General features: G+C 45.1%; 1 protein-coding gene across 5 annotated transcripts in view; it reads left to right on the top strand.

Annotated features, from left to right (window-relative positions):
• WDR59 (WD repeat domain 59) overlaps positions 1-18,622 on the top strand; it is a 49,055-nt gene that overhangs the window by 5,734 nt on the left and 24,699 nt on the right. For all 5 annotated transcript variants that reach the window (XR_013184061.1, XM_054640529.2, XM_054640522.2 and 2 more), the window contains exons 3-13: positions 335-470; positions 3,571-3,656; positions 4,555-4,635; positions 6,672-6,709; positions 8,628-8,716; positions 9,179-9,295; positions 10,269-10,346; positions 11,084-11,240; positions 12,950-13,029; positions 15,169-15,301; positions 18,332-18,456. Coding sequence is in view for 4 of the 5 variants with exons in the window: in XM_054640529.2 (XP_054496504.1) it covers positions 335-470; positions 3,571-3,656; positions 4,555-4,635; positions 6,672-6,709; positions 8,628-8,716; positions 9,179-9,295; positions 10,269-10,346; positions 11,084-11,240; positions 12,950-13,029; positions 15,169-15,301; positions 18,332-18,456 (1,120 nt within the window). In the remaining variant the exon portion in view is untranslated. The remainder of the gene's footprint in view (positions 1-334; positions 471-3,570; positions 3,657-4,554; positions 4,636-6,671; positions 6,710-8,627; positions 8,717-9,178; positions 9,296-10,268; positions 10,347-11,083; positions 11,241-12,949; positions 13,030-15,168; positions 15,302-18,331; positions 18,457-18,622) is intronic.

Raw genomic sequence — 18,622 nt, forward strand, 5'->3', positions numbered from 1 at the left:
GTGCCACTTAGGCTCTGCTGCAGCAGTGTTAGGCCTGCAAAGCCTGTTTGAATGTTTGCACCATTTTCCAGCACTTCTTTATATCCAAGTTATCTGGGTTTTTCTGTGGTGTAAGCTATCTATTACATCTGCAGATCCTGTTTACTTTCAGTGTGGTTTTTTTAAGTCAGTTTTGAAGTATGTAGTCAAATGTCGCATTTTCAGGAATAGTGTTTTCACTTGTCTCATGAAATGCTTCTCTTTTGGTTCTTGTGCCTCTAGACACAAGGCTGTGAGCTCCATGTGAGCCTGGGGTTTTGAGATCAGCCCTGTGAGGTGTCTGTGTGTCTTGCAGCCGCCGTTTCCTCTACATTGTCAATCTGGATGCACCCAACGAGGGTCACCGGAAAATCTCCCGGCAGAGCAAGTGGGACATCGGCGCGGTGCAGTGGAACCCCCACGACAGCTACGCCTACTACTTTGCAGCTTCTGTAAGTTCACCCGTTTAAAAGCTGTAACTCATCTTCTTCCCTGGTCTTTCATGGGTGAGCCTCTGCAGAGCTGGAAGGCTGTGTGGAGCTGGCACAGACATGTTTCTGCAAGTCACATTGCAAGATCAAGGCCTAATTCTGATTTACTGCCAGGGAGGTGTTCAGCTGACTGGCTCTCAGTTATTGGGCAGTCAGGGTTGCATCTGGTTTTGCTTGCTTGTCATTTACAAAACAGTTTGCCAAATAAATCAAGCATCCAAATGGTTCTTTTCTGGAGGGAAATTATATTTTTTTCTCATTTCCAGTCTGAGATTTGTGCACTTCTTGAATTTCTTGCTCTGTGCTGTTTTGTTTTCACCTCCCTGCCTTGCTGCTCGGCTGTGGTGCACCAGGCAGTCTGTAAATAGCACAGGTCAATACTGGCTTGTAACTTGGGGTTTGCAGCTGGGCATGGACTGTGTCAGTGAGGAGTTCCATGAGGCAGTGGGTTGGGCTGAAGAAGCAGTAATGGCTGTGTGAGACCAAGTGCAATCTTCAGCTCTGTTCTGTACTTGGTCTGTCGTGCTCTGCAGCTTGTTCACCAGGGCCCTGAGCTCTGCTGATGGAAATCTCAGCCATCACCCACAGCACTGTGGCCATTGGCCCCAGCCAGGTGCAGACTGTTTCCAGGGTGAGCTGCCTTTTCTGCTGTGTTGTCTGCTTTTATAACCTGAGAGTCCTGGACTAGCTAGGGATGGAGAAATCTCTCTGTCTATTCTTTTGAGAAAACACTTAGTTCAAGGTGATTTCTTAGGATTTTTGTTCCTGGATTTGCTACCTTTTTAATAAAAGGCAGTTTTAAAAGTGGAGTGGTGCTGTCAGCTGGGAGCCTCTGGCTGTTTGCTCTCTGACATTCCCCAGCCTCTCTCTTTGCAACTCTGACACATGACTGATGTCTTAAAGGTGCCTTCAGCAGCAGTCTTCTTCTGAGCAGAGAGTTAGTAAAAGAGTTAGTTCAGTGCCACTTCTGGCTGCAGTCTGTGGAAACCAAAACCAAGTAAGGAAATGAACTGGGCAGGTCACAAGTGGAGTAGGAAAGCTTCTTTTCAAACACACTCTGAAGACAATATCCAGTGATGACTTCATGCTGACCTGAGCAGGACCCTGCTGCAAAGGAGAGCTGTGCCCATCTCACCCATCTGAGCACTCCTGCCTCTTTCTGCTCTGAGTGGATACAGGAACCCATCTTGTTCCAGACTGAAACCAGGTGTAGCTGGCATCAAACCTTGCTACTTCTGTTTATAATAAAAGATTCTGTGATGCTCTGGGGATTTGAACATAGTTGCTGAGACACTGGTTGAGAAATCCCCAAGATGAGATCAGGCAGCTTTTTCAGTTTGGGTCAAAAATACCACCTTTCAAGCCATTTCACTGTGTTGTAAACAGCCCAAGGGTCTTATGCTTCTGCATCCCTGTGGATGGAAAAGGGATGTAAAAGGCTGCCATCCTGTTTGCCAGCAGCATCATCTGGTTTGCAATCCTGTTAATTGGAAGTGGTACAGGCAGAGGGGAATCTGTCCTTGTGTTTAGCTTCTTTCCAGAAGAGCTGGACCAAGTTCTTTTGCTGTGCTTGTCTGTCCTCTGGCTCAAGCATGTTTCTGGGGACTCCTAAACTGTTGTTTCAGAAATGGTGTTTTCAATCCTAGATCCTCGTTTTTCCTTTTGTGTGGCCACAGATTCTTGAACAAGGGGATGATGAAATTGTTGGAAGTGAATACTGATACAAAAATCACAGTTTTTTAGAAAATGCTCCTGTTGGGAGGAGCAGTCTCTCTGGTGATCATTATCTTGTGTCTTGTCTCTGGAGTCCTGGGTAAATCCCACTGGGTAATTTCACTCTACCCTTTAAATACTTCTGTCAATGAGAAACATGCAAAGAGTTTTTTCTTGCCCTAAGCTCTTGTGCAGCCCTGCTGTGAGCAGTTAGAGAAATGTCATATATTATTGCTGAGCTGGAATGAGGCCTTTCATTTCAAAGAAAGCTGTAATGTTTTATCTATCTGCAAGTTGAAATTCACATGAAGCAGCTTTGGGGTAGGAAGAAAATCCACTACCACAAAAATTGTAACATAACAGTTGGAGTCAGTGATTTTAGAGGTCTTTTCCAACCTCAGCAACTGTGTGTTTCTTTGAAGTCTCTTATCTTTTCCCTCATCTACCTAAAAGTCTGAAAACAGAGGGCTAATGAAAATAACATTTTAAGGTCATATTCTTTCAGGTTTTGCAAAATCTGCATGAATTTCCAGTCATGAACCACTGGGCTTGGCACTCTGTATGCACCCACAAAGGCAATTCCAGCCCCAGAAAGATTAGACTTGGCTTGACCTGAAGTGAACCTTGATTGAGACAGAACATGAATTTACAGCACAATAATTAGTTTTAAGTAACTTTGCATGTGGCTCCATTTGGGTAAGGATTCATTCCTGGAATGAGTGAAGGAACTCTGAGTATTGTTGTCATTGATACATCTGGTTTGCTGTTGTTTTTTACAGCTAGTGATAAACACTTAAAGCTTTTCTCCTGGGCTGGATTGGGGGAGTACCCTTGAGGAGGTGTCCTTGAAGCCATTGGACTGTATTGTTTGTGTTTGGCAATGGCCCTGATTATCCCAGAAGGGAACTGAGAGAGAGCTGAGGACGACCAGGGGTAATCCATTATCCCCCTCACCAAAACCTCCACTGGTGAATGTAACAGACTGGCAGGGTATTCCTGCAGAGAGAATTTGTCTGCCTGTTGCCTGCAGTTACAGCATGTTGTTAGGAAATAAAGACTCTGAGAACATAATTTCATGGAAAGATTTTGCAATGTGGGATTTTTTTTCTCCCTTTCTAGTTTATCTCAAGTTTTAAGTGGGTGTAATTAAAGTGTAAGCTTTTGAAAGTCCTTGCAGCCTGTATTTCTTCTTTGCTCTCCTGCTTTGGGCAAGGACTTTGCTAATTCACAGAATGACTCATTGTTAACTGAGGTTCTTCAAAGTGAAGGGAACCTGGTCCTAACACCCAGATCCATGTCCTACCTGGTTGGCCTGAGACTGTCTCTCCTTTCTTCCATCTAATTGCAGAGCAATCAGCGTGTTGACCTGTATAAGTGGAAGGAAGGAAATGGGGAAGTTTGCACATCTCTGCAAGGACACACACGTGTGATCAGGTGAAGAACAAGCAATGCTGTGGGCTGTTGAGTGGAAAATAATGCATTGTTTCATAGAAGCTGGATGTTTTGGTCCTGGCCTCACTCAGGCTCTGCTTTAAGCCTGTTTTTACTCACTTCTCTGGATTGGACTGCCTTCTCATTTGGTGATGATGTCATGTGTGAAGTGGCTCATCCTCTCATGGCTCCCCCAGTTTATCAACTTAGCCCTTGATGGCTCGAATGTCATTGCCTTAGGCTGCTGTCCTTGTAAAGAGCAGCAGCCATCATCTGGGAAGCAGATAGCATGTTTGCTAAATTGAATCCCAGCTGTGTTTCTGTGTGATAGCAGCTTGATTAAGGCAGGTAATCCCAAAGACCAAGTTTAGAGAATGTTACAGTGGTGCAGGGGAGATTTTTGCCTCTTGTTTTAAGGTCACATTTCAATGCTGGGTTGGAAATGCAGTTGAGTTGCTTTTTCTCAAGCTCCTGACTGTGGGAAGTATTTGCAGCCCTTGAAATAACAGTTGTTTGGGCTGACTGGAGGCTGTTTGTGTCCCAGGTGCACTTGGTGTTCCAACAGGGAGGCATCCCAGAGTGAGGGGTTGATGCCAAGGATGTGTGGTTACTGAGAGCTCTTTGAGACAGTGTCCCTTTGCCTGGAGGGGAAAGAGCACACACACAGTAGCTGTAAAGTTCAGGACTAGGAGGATGCTTCACTGGAATTTACTTAGAAGCATTTCATTGCTTCTTGGAATTTACTTAGAGAAATTATTAAGATCTTGCTTTTTACTTTAAAAGTTTCAGTAGATGTCATGGAGTTGCTGTGAATTTGTTGGAGAATGTACTGGCAGCTTGTGAAAAGTTGATGCAACATCTGTGTGCTTTTCTTTACTGATCTATGATTTTGCATTTGCAGTGACTTGGACTGGGCAGTGTTTGAGCCAGACCTACTGGTCACCAGTTCTGTAGACACATACATCTACATCTGGGACATCAAGTAAGAATCCGTATGTTTCTGCATTTTGGGGAAATCACTGGGACTCTTTTCTGTAATTATCAGCTTGCAGGGCAAAGCACACCCTGATGGGAGCTGCTCTTTAGCTGTGCTTCTGGGGGCTTCAGCTGTTTCCCATCGTCTCCAAGATGACTTCTGTTCCCCTCTTTTCAAGCCAGTTCAGAGTCAGTGATGGGCAGTAGAGTGGTACAGTTAAGCTACAACTGTCTGGCTTCACTCTGTGCCCACTTCAGATATTTCCCTGGGGGCTTTCCCTGGACCTAAGGTTATTCCTCAACCTGTTGGGGATTTTGTAGCTCAGTTAATGAGCACCATTTCATGGTCCTATAGCCATTTTCTACTAAATTCTTTGATTGTTGCTGGTTCTCCCTCAGTAGTGGGAAGACTGACAATGGTATTCAGGAAGGTTTTCCTGTTTGTACCTTCCTTTGTTTCCTGGTGTTGCTTTCTGCTATGGGTATTTTCAGGGTAGCAGATATTTCCAACTATAGGTCAAATTTAAGCCGCAGGTTTTACACCTGAGAAGCAAGGAGCTGGTACTGGGTCTGCTGGGTTCTCTTGCTAGCTGTACAGCTCTTTATGACCCCCAGCAAATCACATTGTTCCTCTCTGCCTCCCTTGCTCAGTTATAATAGGAGGATAATTATATAACCCCACTGCACCAGGCTACCCGGAGGCTTGCTTAGTTCCTATGAACAAGCACTTAGCTCCTTGCTTAAATGGTGCTTGAGAATGACAATATATTATTAATGTGTAATTAAAAGACACAGAGATACAATAACTGCCGGTTGTTTTCCTGTGATACTATCTTAATGCCAAGAAGAAAAAATAGAGATGTCTGAAGGATATTATCAGAACTCCTCCTTTAACTCTATTGTGCCCTTCCATTGTTTTGTGTCTGCCTGTGTCACTTGCCCAGAACTGCTTCCTTAGGCAGTCTCTGAAAGCCCCTACATCCCACTTGTGCTGGGAAAGGCTCTGAGCTTGTTATAGCACTGAGGTGCTGGCCTCCAGCAAATTTACATCCTGCTGAAGTGACTGTCTCTAATGACACCCTAAGGAGGCAGCCCTGCAATAAGGGCAGCTGGAAATTCTCCACTTAATTTTTCATACAAAATAACTTTTTGATTAGGCAGAAATTCTTAGAGGGAAGGGTGCAGTCCATTCCAGAAAATGTTCTGCTTTCAGCAAGCAGAAAAAGCTGAAGATAATATTCCTTATTTTCACTGTCACTTTTCATGAAAGAGCAGGTAAAATCCTGAGGAGCAAGGCCAGGAAGTAAATTATTGCTTTGATCTATGCCCTGGCTGCTTGGAGTTGTCATGGTGCCACACTGGTTTCTGCCGCTGCAAAATTTGGTTTGTAGACAGACAGAATTTGGTCTGCACACAGCTGGGCTGATTTTCTACTAATTTTGTTATTATATACTAGACATGAAGTTTTTTGCTCTGTAGTAACTACTCCATCTGCTTTGAATCAGAATCTGCAAAGGCTCCACGAACACGTCAGTGGCTTTTGTTGAGTGCTTCCACAGCTCTGTTTGTTCCTTTAATCCTCCTTGGAAAGGCTGTTTTGTTGCTTCCCACAGCAACTATTCATGAGCCCTGTTTCCTTGCCTACCCAGTTGCAATATGCCACACTTTGTGTATGTTTCTCCTCCCTTTAGTCCAGTCTAGCTCTGTCCTAAGCTTCCCGCTGCATGTGCTGGCAAGACAAGATCATAGAATGGTTTGGGTTGGAATGGACCTTAAAAATCTAGTTCCATCCCTCTGCCAAGTGCAGGTACATCTTCCCATAGACCAGGTTGTTCCAAGACCCATCCAGGACTTGAACACTTCCAGGGTGGTTGTTGTCCTCCAGCTGATCACTTTTATTCCATTTAATGCTGGTGTATTTTGGTAAGCAGAAGGTACATGAGGTCCCAAGGCAGCAATTACCTTAGTGCTGGAATAGCAGGGAGCTCTCTGGGAAGGCTGGACTATGCTGTGTGTACTTACAGTGGCCACATTGTATTTCAGAGACACCAGGAAGCCCACGGTCTCACTCTCTGCAGTTGGTAAGTCTGATGTGTGTGATGTAGGCATTAAACAAGGTTATTCTTGCATGCCCCTGCTGTTATTCTTCCTTCCCTTCATGCTCCAAGGCCAGGTGTGGCAAAGTGCAGGAGTGCCACCATGTGTGATTGCCCCGTGTAGGAGCAGCCTGAGAGGCTCCAGTTCACTCCTTTGAGAGAAGCAGAATTCAGAAGAGATGTGGAGCCCCTTGAGGTTCCCAGGCATGGAGGGCAGTTATGGTACTTGGATTTGCTGCCCCAGCATTGGTGAATGGCCACGTGGAGCTCCCTCCCTGCTTAACCACCTTGCTGCACTGCTTGTCCTGGGTTGCCTGTCTGTAATTTCCTTACATCCTTTTATGTTTGATTGAATCAGATGAGGAACTAAACCATACCCCAAGCAGCTCTCTGTGCCAGCCTGTCCCCTCATTCACTCAGGGTTGGATACAGCAGTTGGCTGCATCCACTTCCCTGAGGCACCTGCAACATGCAGGGAGCACACAAGGTGCTGTCTTTGGGCTGTGCTTTCTCTGGAAAGGCTCTTGTCCTGCCTGCTGGCAAGGTGTGTGTCCAGCCCCTGCAATACCACCAGCTGGCAGGTGCTGTGTGTCTGTCCTCACTGGCTGGAGCTGGGACTGGGCACGGGTGATGAGCAAAACGTCCTTTCCCTGAGTTACTGTCCCCAGTATTGGAGCAATCCTTACAATGTGTGACTCTCATGCTCTGCTGCTTACATCTCCTTAGGCTATGCATCTGCAGCAGCTCCCATTCCCCTCCCAGCCAGCAAACCTCTCTGTCACAGAAATGCAAAAAGCCTTACTGAGTCAGAGAGAAGCAGTGGTTGGTGCTGGTGTCTGGGGTGAGGTTTCATGGCTGAGCCAGCCCAGCAGCCTGCTCCCCAGAAAGCTTCCTTGCTTCCTTCCTTCCTCCTGTGCCTGCTGCTGTTTAATGCTGGTCCAGACATTTGTGTACCCTTCAGTGAGTGGATCAAATCAATCAACTGGCAGTCTATTTGCAGCTTTTTATCCCCCAGAATAGCTTTTTGCCAGGTTGTCAGGATGAATCTGCTCACCATGCAGCAGGAGGTGGGTAGTGGAGGTGGGGAATAGCAGCAGGCTGAGATCTGTTTAGCTTTCTCATGGATCTCACCTTTCTGATAGCTCAGAAGGTTTGAAAATACTGGCAGAATAAGGATGAGCAGATGCATTATGCTTACAATACCTGAACAATCTACATTAACTGAAGCTGTGCTTTGTTTCTATTGGAAATAACCACCTATCATCTGATTTAACTGAGTCCCTCATGATACCACATATAAGTCATATCTGGACCATCATCCAGTTTCTTTACACTGTCATTGGTTCTTTCACTTCTGTGGTATATTTTGACAGATGGACTTTCTGGTCCACCCAGTGAGTCCACCCAAGGTCACCTGCACTGCAGCCTTCTCCTACACCTGTATTTTAATCACAGATCAATAGCACTAGTTGCCTGTGTAACAGCTGATAGTATAGGGGGTGGTGGGGAGATGAAACAGACCCTAAGCACCTAGAAGTAACTTGAATAAAAAGAGAGGGGATGTGGGAAGGAGATAATGAACCTACATTTCTGGTCTGGAGGAAGTTCCTCCATTGGAGCTAATGGACATGAGTATTCTAATCAGGTACAGCCCCTGGCTAGAAGATGTGATAAAGATCTCTAGGCATGCAACTGGAACACTTTGCTGTCCTGAGGATACAAATGATACACTGAGGAACCAGGAGTTAATAATTTTCATGCCGTCCTTCATGCTGGCCTTCTGGGATATCCTTCCTCTGAACTGCCTTTCCTGGGCTAAGAGCAGCTCTAGGCCCAGGCAATGGGACTACTGTTCTCTTTTCTATTTAATTGCATGTTTTGGCTTGCTCTGTTTGTGCTGCAGCTGGAGCTTCCCAGGTGAAATGGAACAAGAAAAATGCCAACTGTTTAGCAACAAGCCATGATGGAGATGTCCGAATATGGGACAAAAGGGTAAGCTGAGGAATTTTTGAACAGTCTGTACATTTTCTCACCTACCCAATACAGATATTCCTCTGGTGACAGATGAATACTGAGGAAATGTACTACTTTATCCCAGAGCTCTCTTGTGGGTCAGTTTAAACTAGAGAGAATTGGAAGTCCAAGAGCCTGAAAGAGAGTATGTAGGTAACCTCCTTCCTCAGAGACTGTACCCATTACCATTTTCCTTTTGATCTCATAGTACTTAACTGTTGAACTGAGTATAAAGTATGGTTAGAGCTGCACTTGGTGACTGGAATTTGCCATACCTTCACAGGATTTTTTCTTCAGCTACTTATGCTGAGCTATTTGCTGTTCCCCAGCAGGGGTGGTTGTTCTAACTGTCTTGCCCTGGTTAAAGTCTCTTTTTATGCCAAAGAACTAGTCCAATTTTCAGGTGTCCTATGCTGAGAAGGACAGTGTCTCTCCTTGCAGAAACCCAGCACTGCAGTGGAGTATTTGGCAGCTCATCTCTCTAAAATCCACGGTCTGGACTGGCATCCTGACAATGAGTATACACTGGCCACTTCCAGCCAGGACAACTCTGTCAGGGTAAGTGTTGTTTTTGAATTCCTGCTGGGGAGTAGGAAGGATAGTGGAGCAGATCCCCTTCTGCTGCTGCTGAAGTTTTGGGAAGTGCTTTGCCATTGGCAAGATCTGGATCTTTATTGTTTGGTTTCTGGCCACCTGGTGTGTTGAGCCAGAACTGCACTTTGAGAACAGGCAGAGAGGTCATTGAAGAATGGGTGCACATACATTTTACACATATCTGTGGAGATTAGGGCAGTATGGAAGCTGAAAACAACTGTCTCTGCCTGTTGCTTGCCAGAAAGGAACAGACCACACATGCCAGAAGAGCCTTTTTCCAGAAATGCATGTTGGCAGCCTCAAGCTGATTATAGTAACTTGAGGGGAGACATACTTCAGCCCGTGGAGTTTCCAAGCTCATGTTGAACAGGATTATCAATAAGAGACTGCCTGCAAGCACTGCTGTGCAGGGCCTCTTACTTGGGGGCATTTGTAGGTCTTACTTGTGCTTTGTATGTCAGCCGAATGGAGTTCATTCACGTTGAGCTAAGCTCTGAGGCAAATGCAATTGATGTGTAGTCTAGCAAAGCAAAAGGTTAGATTCTTCATTAGAAAATTAGCAGTAACAGCAGGGTGGGCTTGCCTCCAGCCTGGACTGGCACGTTGGCTGGCAGCCTGCAGGGTACCTTGTAGCTCTGAAAGCCCAAGCAGGCTGCCTGTCTCCCTGCTCTAATTACTCAAGCTATGATCACTGTGAATATGACCCCAAGTCACTCATTTTCTAAGGGATGCTGCCAGATGCTGATAGCTTGGTATTTGTCCTTTGGGGCCGTCTCTGCTGTTAATGAATGGGATTACTAATGATGCTGTGGGCACCCTGGCATGCTGTTTGATCTGTTCTATCTGCAAGCCACATGGAAAACTACAGCCTGAAAGTATAGCCAGCTGACTCCTGCCTTTGCTTGCCTTTCACTTGGTTTGTTGTTTTTTTTTCAAGTTCTGGGATTACCGTCAGCCTCGGAAATACCTCAATATCCTTCCCTGCCAGGTTCCCGTCTGGAAGGCAAGATACACGGTCAGTGAGAAACTCCCACCAGTTCCACTTGTGCTCTGAGGAGAATGCACAGACATTAAATAAAGAACTGCCATAGGGTTTCTCAGCAATTCTGCTTGTGGACATTATCAAGTTGATTTTAAAACTCCTTGGTGCCTATAAGGCATAGAAAAGCAGCATCCACAGTGGGAGCATTCAGGAGAAGGAGTGAGCAAGCACCCACCCAAGTGAAGCTAAGGCTCTTAGTATCAGTCATATTCCCCAGAGATCTGAGTGTGGCCTGAAGCCAGTGCTGTGCCTTGAATCTTGATCCCCTTTCCCTGTCCAAGCAGTGAGGGGTGTAGGACTGGTTTCCAGTGTTCCTCTGAGCATCGTGACCCTGAGGAGCTGCTGGGGCACACTCCCCAGGTAGCAGTTCTTGCAGCTCCAGGCAGATTGCAGTAAGGATTCCCCGTGAAAAGTCAGTGGTGAAATCTCTCCAGCCTCACAGATGAAAAGTGAGGAAGCAGCAGAAAGAAGTTACTCATCTTAAGTGAGCTGTATTGAATATTTCAGTGTACTACAGCTTACCCCTTGAAACAAAGTGTTTTTGCACAGCAATTGCCTTGTACCTTCCCAGGTTTTGGCCTGGTTCTGTTTTGTGCTGAGCTCATTTAAAACCTCTGCATTTGTGTTGGTGGGAATAGGGAAAAATAAGAGTATGATAACAGCAGCATGGGAACTCTCCCTGGCTAACTGGAAGGGTGTTTCTCCCTAAGCCTTTCAGCAATGGACTGGTGACAGTGATGGTCCCCCAGCTCCGTCGGGAAAACAGTCTCCTCCTCTGGAATGTCTTTGACCTGAACACGCCTGTCCACACTTTCGTAGGACATGATGATGTGGTGCTGGAGTTCCAGTGGAGGAAGCAGAAAGAAGGTGAGTTCAGGGTTGAATGTGCTCTCTTCCCTACACTGTGGCTGTCAGCTAACCAGGGGTGTGGAGACCTGGCTCCTGATTGCAATGCTGTTGCTTTTTGACTCTTGCCTTTCCTTGAAGTAGCTCCTGCCCACCTTCCTGTCCCCCACTGCCTGCCTCAAACTACAGCTGTTCTGTACTGGTTTATGACATTCTGTCAGTGGCAGCTGAGGTGCTGGAAACAGAGCTTACAGAAGCACTGCCTTGTTTCCATGCTAACAAAGCAAATCTACCAAATGCTGAGTGGGTCAGTGGTGACCTTCATTGCTTTCACTCTCCTGGGAGTCTCTTTTTAAATGAATCTTTCAGAATAAATTGTGCAAATTATTAGATAGGTGCATGAGTGCAGGCACCCTTTCCCTCCTCAGGCTAACCAGTTAACCCCTCATATCATGGCCTGGGTCAGCAGGCTCCAGCATATCCCAGACCACAGACCCAGAAAGCACACCTTACTTGTCTGCTGCAAGGCAAGGGAAGAATAACTTGGGATAGAGTCTGCTGTTAGAGTTCAGTCCTGACTAAATTTTCTAGTGTAAGCAGCTAAGAGTAGGAGATTCCATACCAGAGGTTGCATAACCACACAGAGCACAGCTTTGTTTCCAGCACCTCAGCTGCCACTGACAGAATGTGCATGTCTGGCTTTGGTGTCACTTGTGCTACAGCTTTGCAGTGCTGTGTGAAAGTGCTGGTCCAGCCCTTTCCCACCAGCTGCTGGGGCCATTCAGTTAAGTCACCTCCTTCTCCATAACTTGATGTTTCTCTTTCAAAAAGAGGAAAGCAATGGAGAGCTGTGTTAGGATCTTGAGGCAGAGACTAAGATAGTTTGTGAGTGAACATTGAAGCAGGCTTGAGCAACAGTTGGTTGTCTTAGCTGCATTAATAGATACATATTCAGGGTTGGACTTCTTGCTTGTCTCAAGCAACATAAATCAATCACACAAACATTCCAAGTCTGCTTCAGTGTGGAAACAACTAAGATAGCACAAATTTCCTTCCACAGAGTCTGTTGTGCTGTATTTAGACAGCCCCTGTGCCTCAGCAGAGGGGTGTAGGAAGCAGCTGTGCAGCAGCAAATTCTTAAGCATAGCAGCTGTTTGACGAGGGAAACTTAAAACTGTATCACAAGACCTAAACATGGACATAAATAGGTCTGTGTACCTCTGCCTGTTGATAGATAGTATGTGGTGAGATCTATTTCCTTACAACCTGAACTTGGCATCATCCAACTCTTTCAGAAGCAAGAAGAGGAAGGGCAGAACCACCTTCTCATTGCTTAGAAGTGTTTTTAAACATCTACCTCTTGAAACAGATTTGATGAACTAAAAGATATTTTCAGTTTACAGTTATAGTTGAGAAACATTTATTTTTACTATACTATTTCTTCTATTTAAATAAACATTGTTGTGGGTCTTGTTTATTCTGGTTGTCTCACATTCATTATATTTGGTGCTTTTGGCTTGTAAATCACAGCCTCTTTAGACGTGTGGTGACTGTGGTGTGAGGAGGCACAAAGGCTGATGTACCTGGGTCAATTTGAAGCTGAAAAGGACTTGCTGTGCCTTATCCATTGGATGTGCCTGGTGACTTGTTTGACTCTCTTTACACTGACCACAAGACTGAGATAGTCTCTGTATTCTGGAGGGGTCTCTGATTGTTTCTGTCCTCTTTAGGCTCTAAAGATTACCAGCTGGTGACGTGGTCCCGGGACCAGACCCTGCGCATGTGGCGGATTGACTCTCAGCTGCAGAGGGTACGTGGAGCTCTGCTTCTTCAACCATAGACACTTCTCTTACAGGCTGGATTCACCTCCCCTTCCTTGCACTCCCAGTCACTCCTCTAATATCATACAGCTGCAGGCACAGAAGCCAGCTGCTGCTGTTTCGCTTTCCTCTTCAGCTCCAGCCCAAAAACGTCCCCAAGGAGACCTGTGGTGGGTCTTCTCTTTTGAGCCTGTGTCTCAAAAGTTTTGGTGGCTGTGCAACGCTGCTTTGCTGTCTAACATTAAGTGCATAAGTTTGTTTGGAGAAGAATGGAGGTTAGGGTTAGGGTTTGTATTGCCTCTAAAATGCCACAAGACTCTATTTCTTGGCGGTTTAGGTACCAGGTAAATGTAGGGATTGTGCCCTCCTCTACCTCCCCTTGTGTCCATTGCCTCTAAGCCTGGGGGGGGGGTGGTGTGTCTGGATCTGCAGCAGTTACAGATTCTGATGCAATTACTAGAACAGCTGTGCTGGCTCACACCATAGGTTCATATGGCCACAGTGTGCCCTGTCACATCTTCAGCTGATGTCTTGGGAGGGGATAAGAAGGAGGCAGGCATGGAGTGATGTTTCTCTCAAATGCCCTGTCAGCCTCCTGCTGTTTGCAACTTAGAGGCTCATTGAGTCTGGCATCTTTGTATTTGGTAGAGCTTGATGAGTGTCATTTCCATAGAGTTGTTCTTTTTTTTTCTTGGATGTGTGTAAATTTTTGTCACCTTAAACATCAAACAACAAGGAGTTCATGGCTTTTCTGCATGTTATGTGGAAAACCATCTCATTTGTTTATTTTTCCACCTAATTCCATTCAATTGAAGATTAAATGAGCAATATTCTCTCTGTTACTGATGATTCTGTAGGCCTCCATCATATCCTTCGCAGCTGCCTCCTTTTTCAAGTCCAAAGTTCTTGATTTAATTTATCCTTTGTACCAGAACTTTGATTGTCCTTTTGCCTTTCACTACCCTTTTTCAGTTCTAGTACATACCTTTGGGGATGGGGATCTGAGCTTTGTTCTCTCTAAAGAATTCTCAGTACTCAGTTTAGTTTGTAAATTGTTTGTCATAATTCCATTAAATCATCAGCTTAGTCTTGCTTCTACATCTTGTTCCCTCAGCTTGAACTTTCAGCTTGAAATTTTTCCCGATGTATGTTGCTTTATATTTATCTGAGCCAAAGTTCATCTTTCATTTTAATACAGTTGCTCTTGTAAGGTCCTTCTGTGATTGTTTGCCATCAGCCACACTTGTTACTGCCCTGAAAAACTTGGTGGCATCAGCAAACCTGGTCATGTCGCTATTCACCTCCTATTCCAGGATTTTAATGAATATGTTGAGAAGCATGTGTCCCAGCACAGATCCTGCAGGAGTCCTGCAGGTCTGTAACAAACTTTCTCTGTGAAAAATGACCCTTTTCTCCTACCTGATATATTTGTGAACATTTGATTTCTTTCCTGTCTTTAAATCAATTGTTCATTCATGTCAGAGCCTTTATTTTTCCTCTACTGGCTCCCACTCTTTTGTCCTTGTCTTTGTCTGGATCAAACTATGCACATGATGGCATGTTGCTGGTGACCAATGCTGTAATTTGCTACATCACACCGTTATCCTTTCTCTTCCCTTCATCTTCCCAGTTTTCTTGTGCTGAATTTCAAATCCAGGGTTTTATAGTCTCATTTTGATACAGGACCTAGAACAATAGGACCCCATGTATGCACCTGGGTCTCTAGATCCTACTGGAGTGTAAATATCAAATGCAGAAAGTGTGCTACTATTAAATTTGATCTAAAAAATGGAACATGTTTTAACAAATTAATTCAAGGAATTGAAGTAATATCAGTTTTAGTTTTGACTAAAGGTAAACCTCTATTTCTTAGACTGGCCTTGTCAATTAAGTAGCTTTTTAAGTGAGCAGGAGATTTGGCCAGGCTGTTGAGGTGACAGAGTTGAGGGTGCTGGAAAGTGGAAGATGACCTGTCTTTGTCACAGGAACAATGCAGTTTTAGTCATGACTGCTGCGTGGATAGACCCACCTTGCAAATCCATCTGTCTGGAGAAGTGAGTTGTTTAGTGGGGCTCTTCCCACAACTTGGATTCTCTTGTGCAGCACGTGGGTGTGTTTGTTCTTTTCAGCTCTGTGCTAATGATATCCTGGATGGAGTTGAGGACCTCATTGATGGGATTTCTCATCTGCCAGAGCCAGACAAGACCCTTCACCCCCAGGACACGGAGCCCCAGCACAACTCTGGGCATGGGGATGAGGAAGGTGAGTGAGAGAAGTGATGCCTTGTGGAACCTCAAACACCAGCATCTTTGGGGTGGCAAGAAGATACATCTTGGCATAAAACATAGGCAAAGCACAACCTGCTGCTGTTTCAAAGGTTGATGGATTCCTCATCAGGGGGGAGGAAAAACACTAGGGGTTCCTCAGGATGGTCCTCTCAAGTTTTTTCTCTTTTAACACAATAATTCTAGCTGTAAAATGAAACTCTTGCTTGTCATGATTTTCATTTAATTGCATGCTCTTTAGGTTGTAGTTGTGGCTTGTTGCCAAAGATGAGGCAACCAGAAAGTAAATTCTGCTTTTTAAGAAGACAGATTAGTTTAAGCTGAGAGATGAGCCTTCAGAAGAGGGAGTGTGTGAGTGAGGCACTCTGACACAAGCTGCTGACGTCACACCTGGTACCTAAACATTTCTGCTGGGGTCACTGTGTGAACTAATCTAACAAGGAGGTGTTTGATGGTGTCTTCACCAGAAGCAGAAACAGGTCATGAATTTTTGGTCATGTATTGATGAAAGATCACTGAAGGCTGACAGAGCAGAGAGGGGAGGGATAATATCTCTGGCTTCTGATGTAGAGGGGTGGATGGGAGACACTTTGACAGAAAGTATTTGTGTGTCCCTCCAGAAAAGAAGGCATACAAGGAAGGAACATGAAGGAGGCTCAGTGTGGTTAAGGCTCTGGCCAGGTTAAACATTCAGGGTTAGTGTTTGACCAGTGTAAGTACAAGGAGAAGAGGTTATAGCATCACATGGTGATGTGCATGGAAAAAGGTATCTAAAGGGATTTTTACAGCTACACTGAGGAAGAAGAATTGGATGCCCCAGTGCCTTTTTGTCAGTTTGGGTTTAAATTCACAGCTCCTTTCAGTGTTGCAGCTGTGCCACAATGGATCCCCATGTGATGGGTTTATGGGGAAGCAACTTGATTCTCCCTTTGGCTTGCCAATAAACTGCAGAGAAGGGGAGAAAGTGGTCATTGAATAAAGGAGCAGTTGTGCGGTCCCTTAGTGAAAGCATCTTCCTAACTGTAAGTTTCTTGCTCAGCAATTAACAGTGAAGTTCCTCTCTGTCTCCTGTCCTTTGGGGCAACAGAACAAGTTTCTGAAAGCCATCAGAACTCTGTCAAAGTCAGGGTTTTATAAGATGATAGAAAAAGCCCCAGATACCTGTGCTCCCCATGAGCAGTGCTTCTCGGGCAGCACAACCTCTCTTGCTCCAGCTGGGAGCATTCTCATTCTGGCTGCCTGATCTCTCTTTTTTCCACAAGTGAGAGTTAACTCTTCCACTGTCCCTGATGATGCACACCCAAACATTCCATGTGGTTACTGTGTGGGTCTGGTTTCCATGTGGTTTCTTCTTTGGTTCAGACTGTTATGGTTTTCCTCGTGGCCAAAGGGAATGAATATGGTTTTTCTGTAGCAGGGCAGATTTTGCTGCAAATAACACAACTGCAGGATTAACACACAAGCAAATCCCTAGGTAGGAATTTCAGTTCTTTCTAGCCAAAAAGCTATTGTGGACTGTTGATGTTTCACCCTGGGGGTGGCTGCATTTCAGCTGCAGACAAAGCCTCCATGTTACATTAGTAAAGCACTTTGGAGGATCTTTTGAAGAGATCAGCACTCTGCAGGTGAACGAGAGAGCCCCAGCTGTGCCTTTGCTGCACAGCTCTTGCTGCTGCTTATGGAGGAGCTTTAGGAATCTGTACAAACGTGGGGCTTTGGAGGATTAAAAACTAATTGGAAGGGAATGGGAGGAGAAGACAAAGGGAGGGCACTGCCCATACTGGGAACCTCAGAGATGGCTTTTCAGTAAGCTATGTGGTATCTTGAGCTAGAAATAATTATCTTCCCTGAGAGCCACTGATCTTCCTTTAATCTCCTTTTCAGCTCCCTTTTCTGGAATATATCTAAGCGCTGTAATAGAATTGCAAACAAGAATGATTGGCTAAGCATCCTACCTATCCAAATGGAGCAGCCCATTGGGTAGTGGTAATACCAGATATTTATCCCTGCACCAAAGTCAGTAACTCCTAGACGAATGCCTGTAAAAGGTCAACTTCTTGAATTTCTTTTCATTTGTTTGTTTTTGCTGGGAATAGTCTGTGCAATGTGATATTGCAAGTGTGAGAATGACAGCTGAAAAATCAGGACTTCCCTTCTGTCCTTGGAACCATCATAATAAAATATATTTGGCTTTCTTAAGAAGTGGTGCTGCAGCAAAACACCCTTATGGAGCTGCACAGCAAGAAGCAAGGCACAACCACAGGCAGAGACCAATTCTTCTGAAACTCAGTGAAGTTTGTTACCTTAACTTAATTCTTTGTATCCTGCAGCGCTTGCCTGGCTGTTTAAATGTGTTCTGGCCTTCAGGGGTTATTGTCCTCCTAAAAACTGCTGGAATTGAAGAGTTAGACACAGTATTTTGATGAGTCTTTAAAGGCTGTTAAAGCACTAGAGTGCTTTGCAACATTAAATGCAAATGGCTGCTGCAAATGAATTAAGCTTCTATTAGGACCAGAAATACTCCCTGCTCTCTCCCAAAGCATTGTTATGCTTTGGAAGTTTTCCCTGAAAGTCAGGAATGGTGGGGTTTTAGTCCCAAAGACCAGAGCTCCTCCTGGAGACTGCTAGGGCTGCAGTTCTTTCCTGCTGAACTGAGATGCTCCGATTCAGCCAATCGTGACTCTGGCAGCATTGTGTAGGGAGGAAAAAGGGTCTCACATGAGAAGAGAAGGACCATTTAGGACTGTACAAAGTACAGGCAGGTTCTGTAACTTTCTTGGGAACTCTATGTGCAGACAGCTTTGGTTTTTTGAAGAGAAGGGTCAGAAACTTGCCTCCAAACAACAGTTATTACTGTTGAGCTCACAAGTCTTTTCCAGGTAAAGCTCATACCTTCATTTGTCAGAAGAGCAGAGGAAAACCTGCTGTCTTGGCTGCCTCCTGATATCATGTGAGATACTCTGCCTGTTATAGCTTGTCTCAACTTGTTTTCCATCTTTCCTTTCAGCCTTAAAAGAAGATTTCCTGAATGATCCCCTGGTGGGAAAGAAAACAGACCAACTGGGGCTGCCTCAAACACTGCAGCAGGAGTTTTCACTGATCAATGTGCAGATCCGAAATGTCAATGTGGAGGTACAGAGTTTTCTTTTGCTGGCTTGTTAGGAGGGGATGTGGGCAGGCTGGCTTATTGGAGCCTTTAGAGGGGAACCTTCTTTGCTGCAGTGACTGCTGTCTGTAAACAAGTTTTATTCTGGGCTGTCGAGATCCTCTTGGCCAGGGGTAGTAAGAAAGAGGATAA

The sequence above is a fragment of the Agelaius phoeniceus genome, chromosome 12 (assembly GCF_051311805.1).
Source record: "Agelaius phoeniceus isolate bAgePho1 chromosome 12, bAgePho1.hap1, whole genome shotgun sequence".
NCBI classification, from domain to species: Eukaryota; Metazoa; Chordata; class Aves; order Passeriformes; family Icteridae; genus Agelaius; species Agelaius phoeniceus.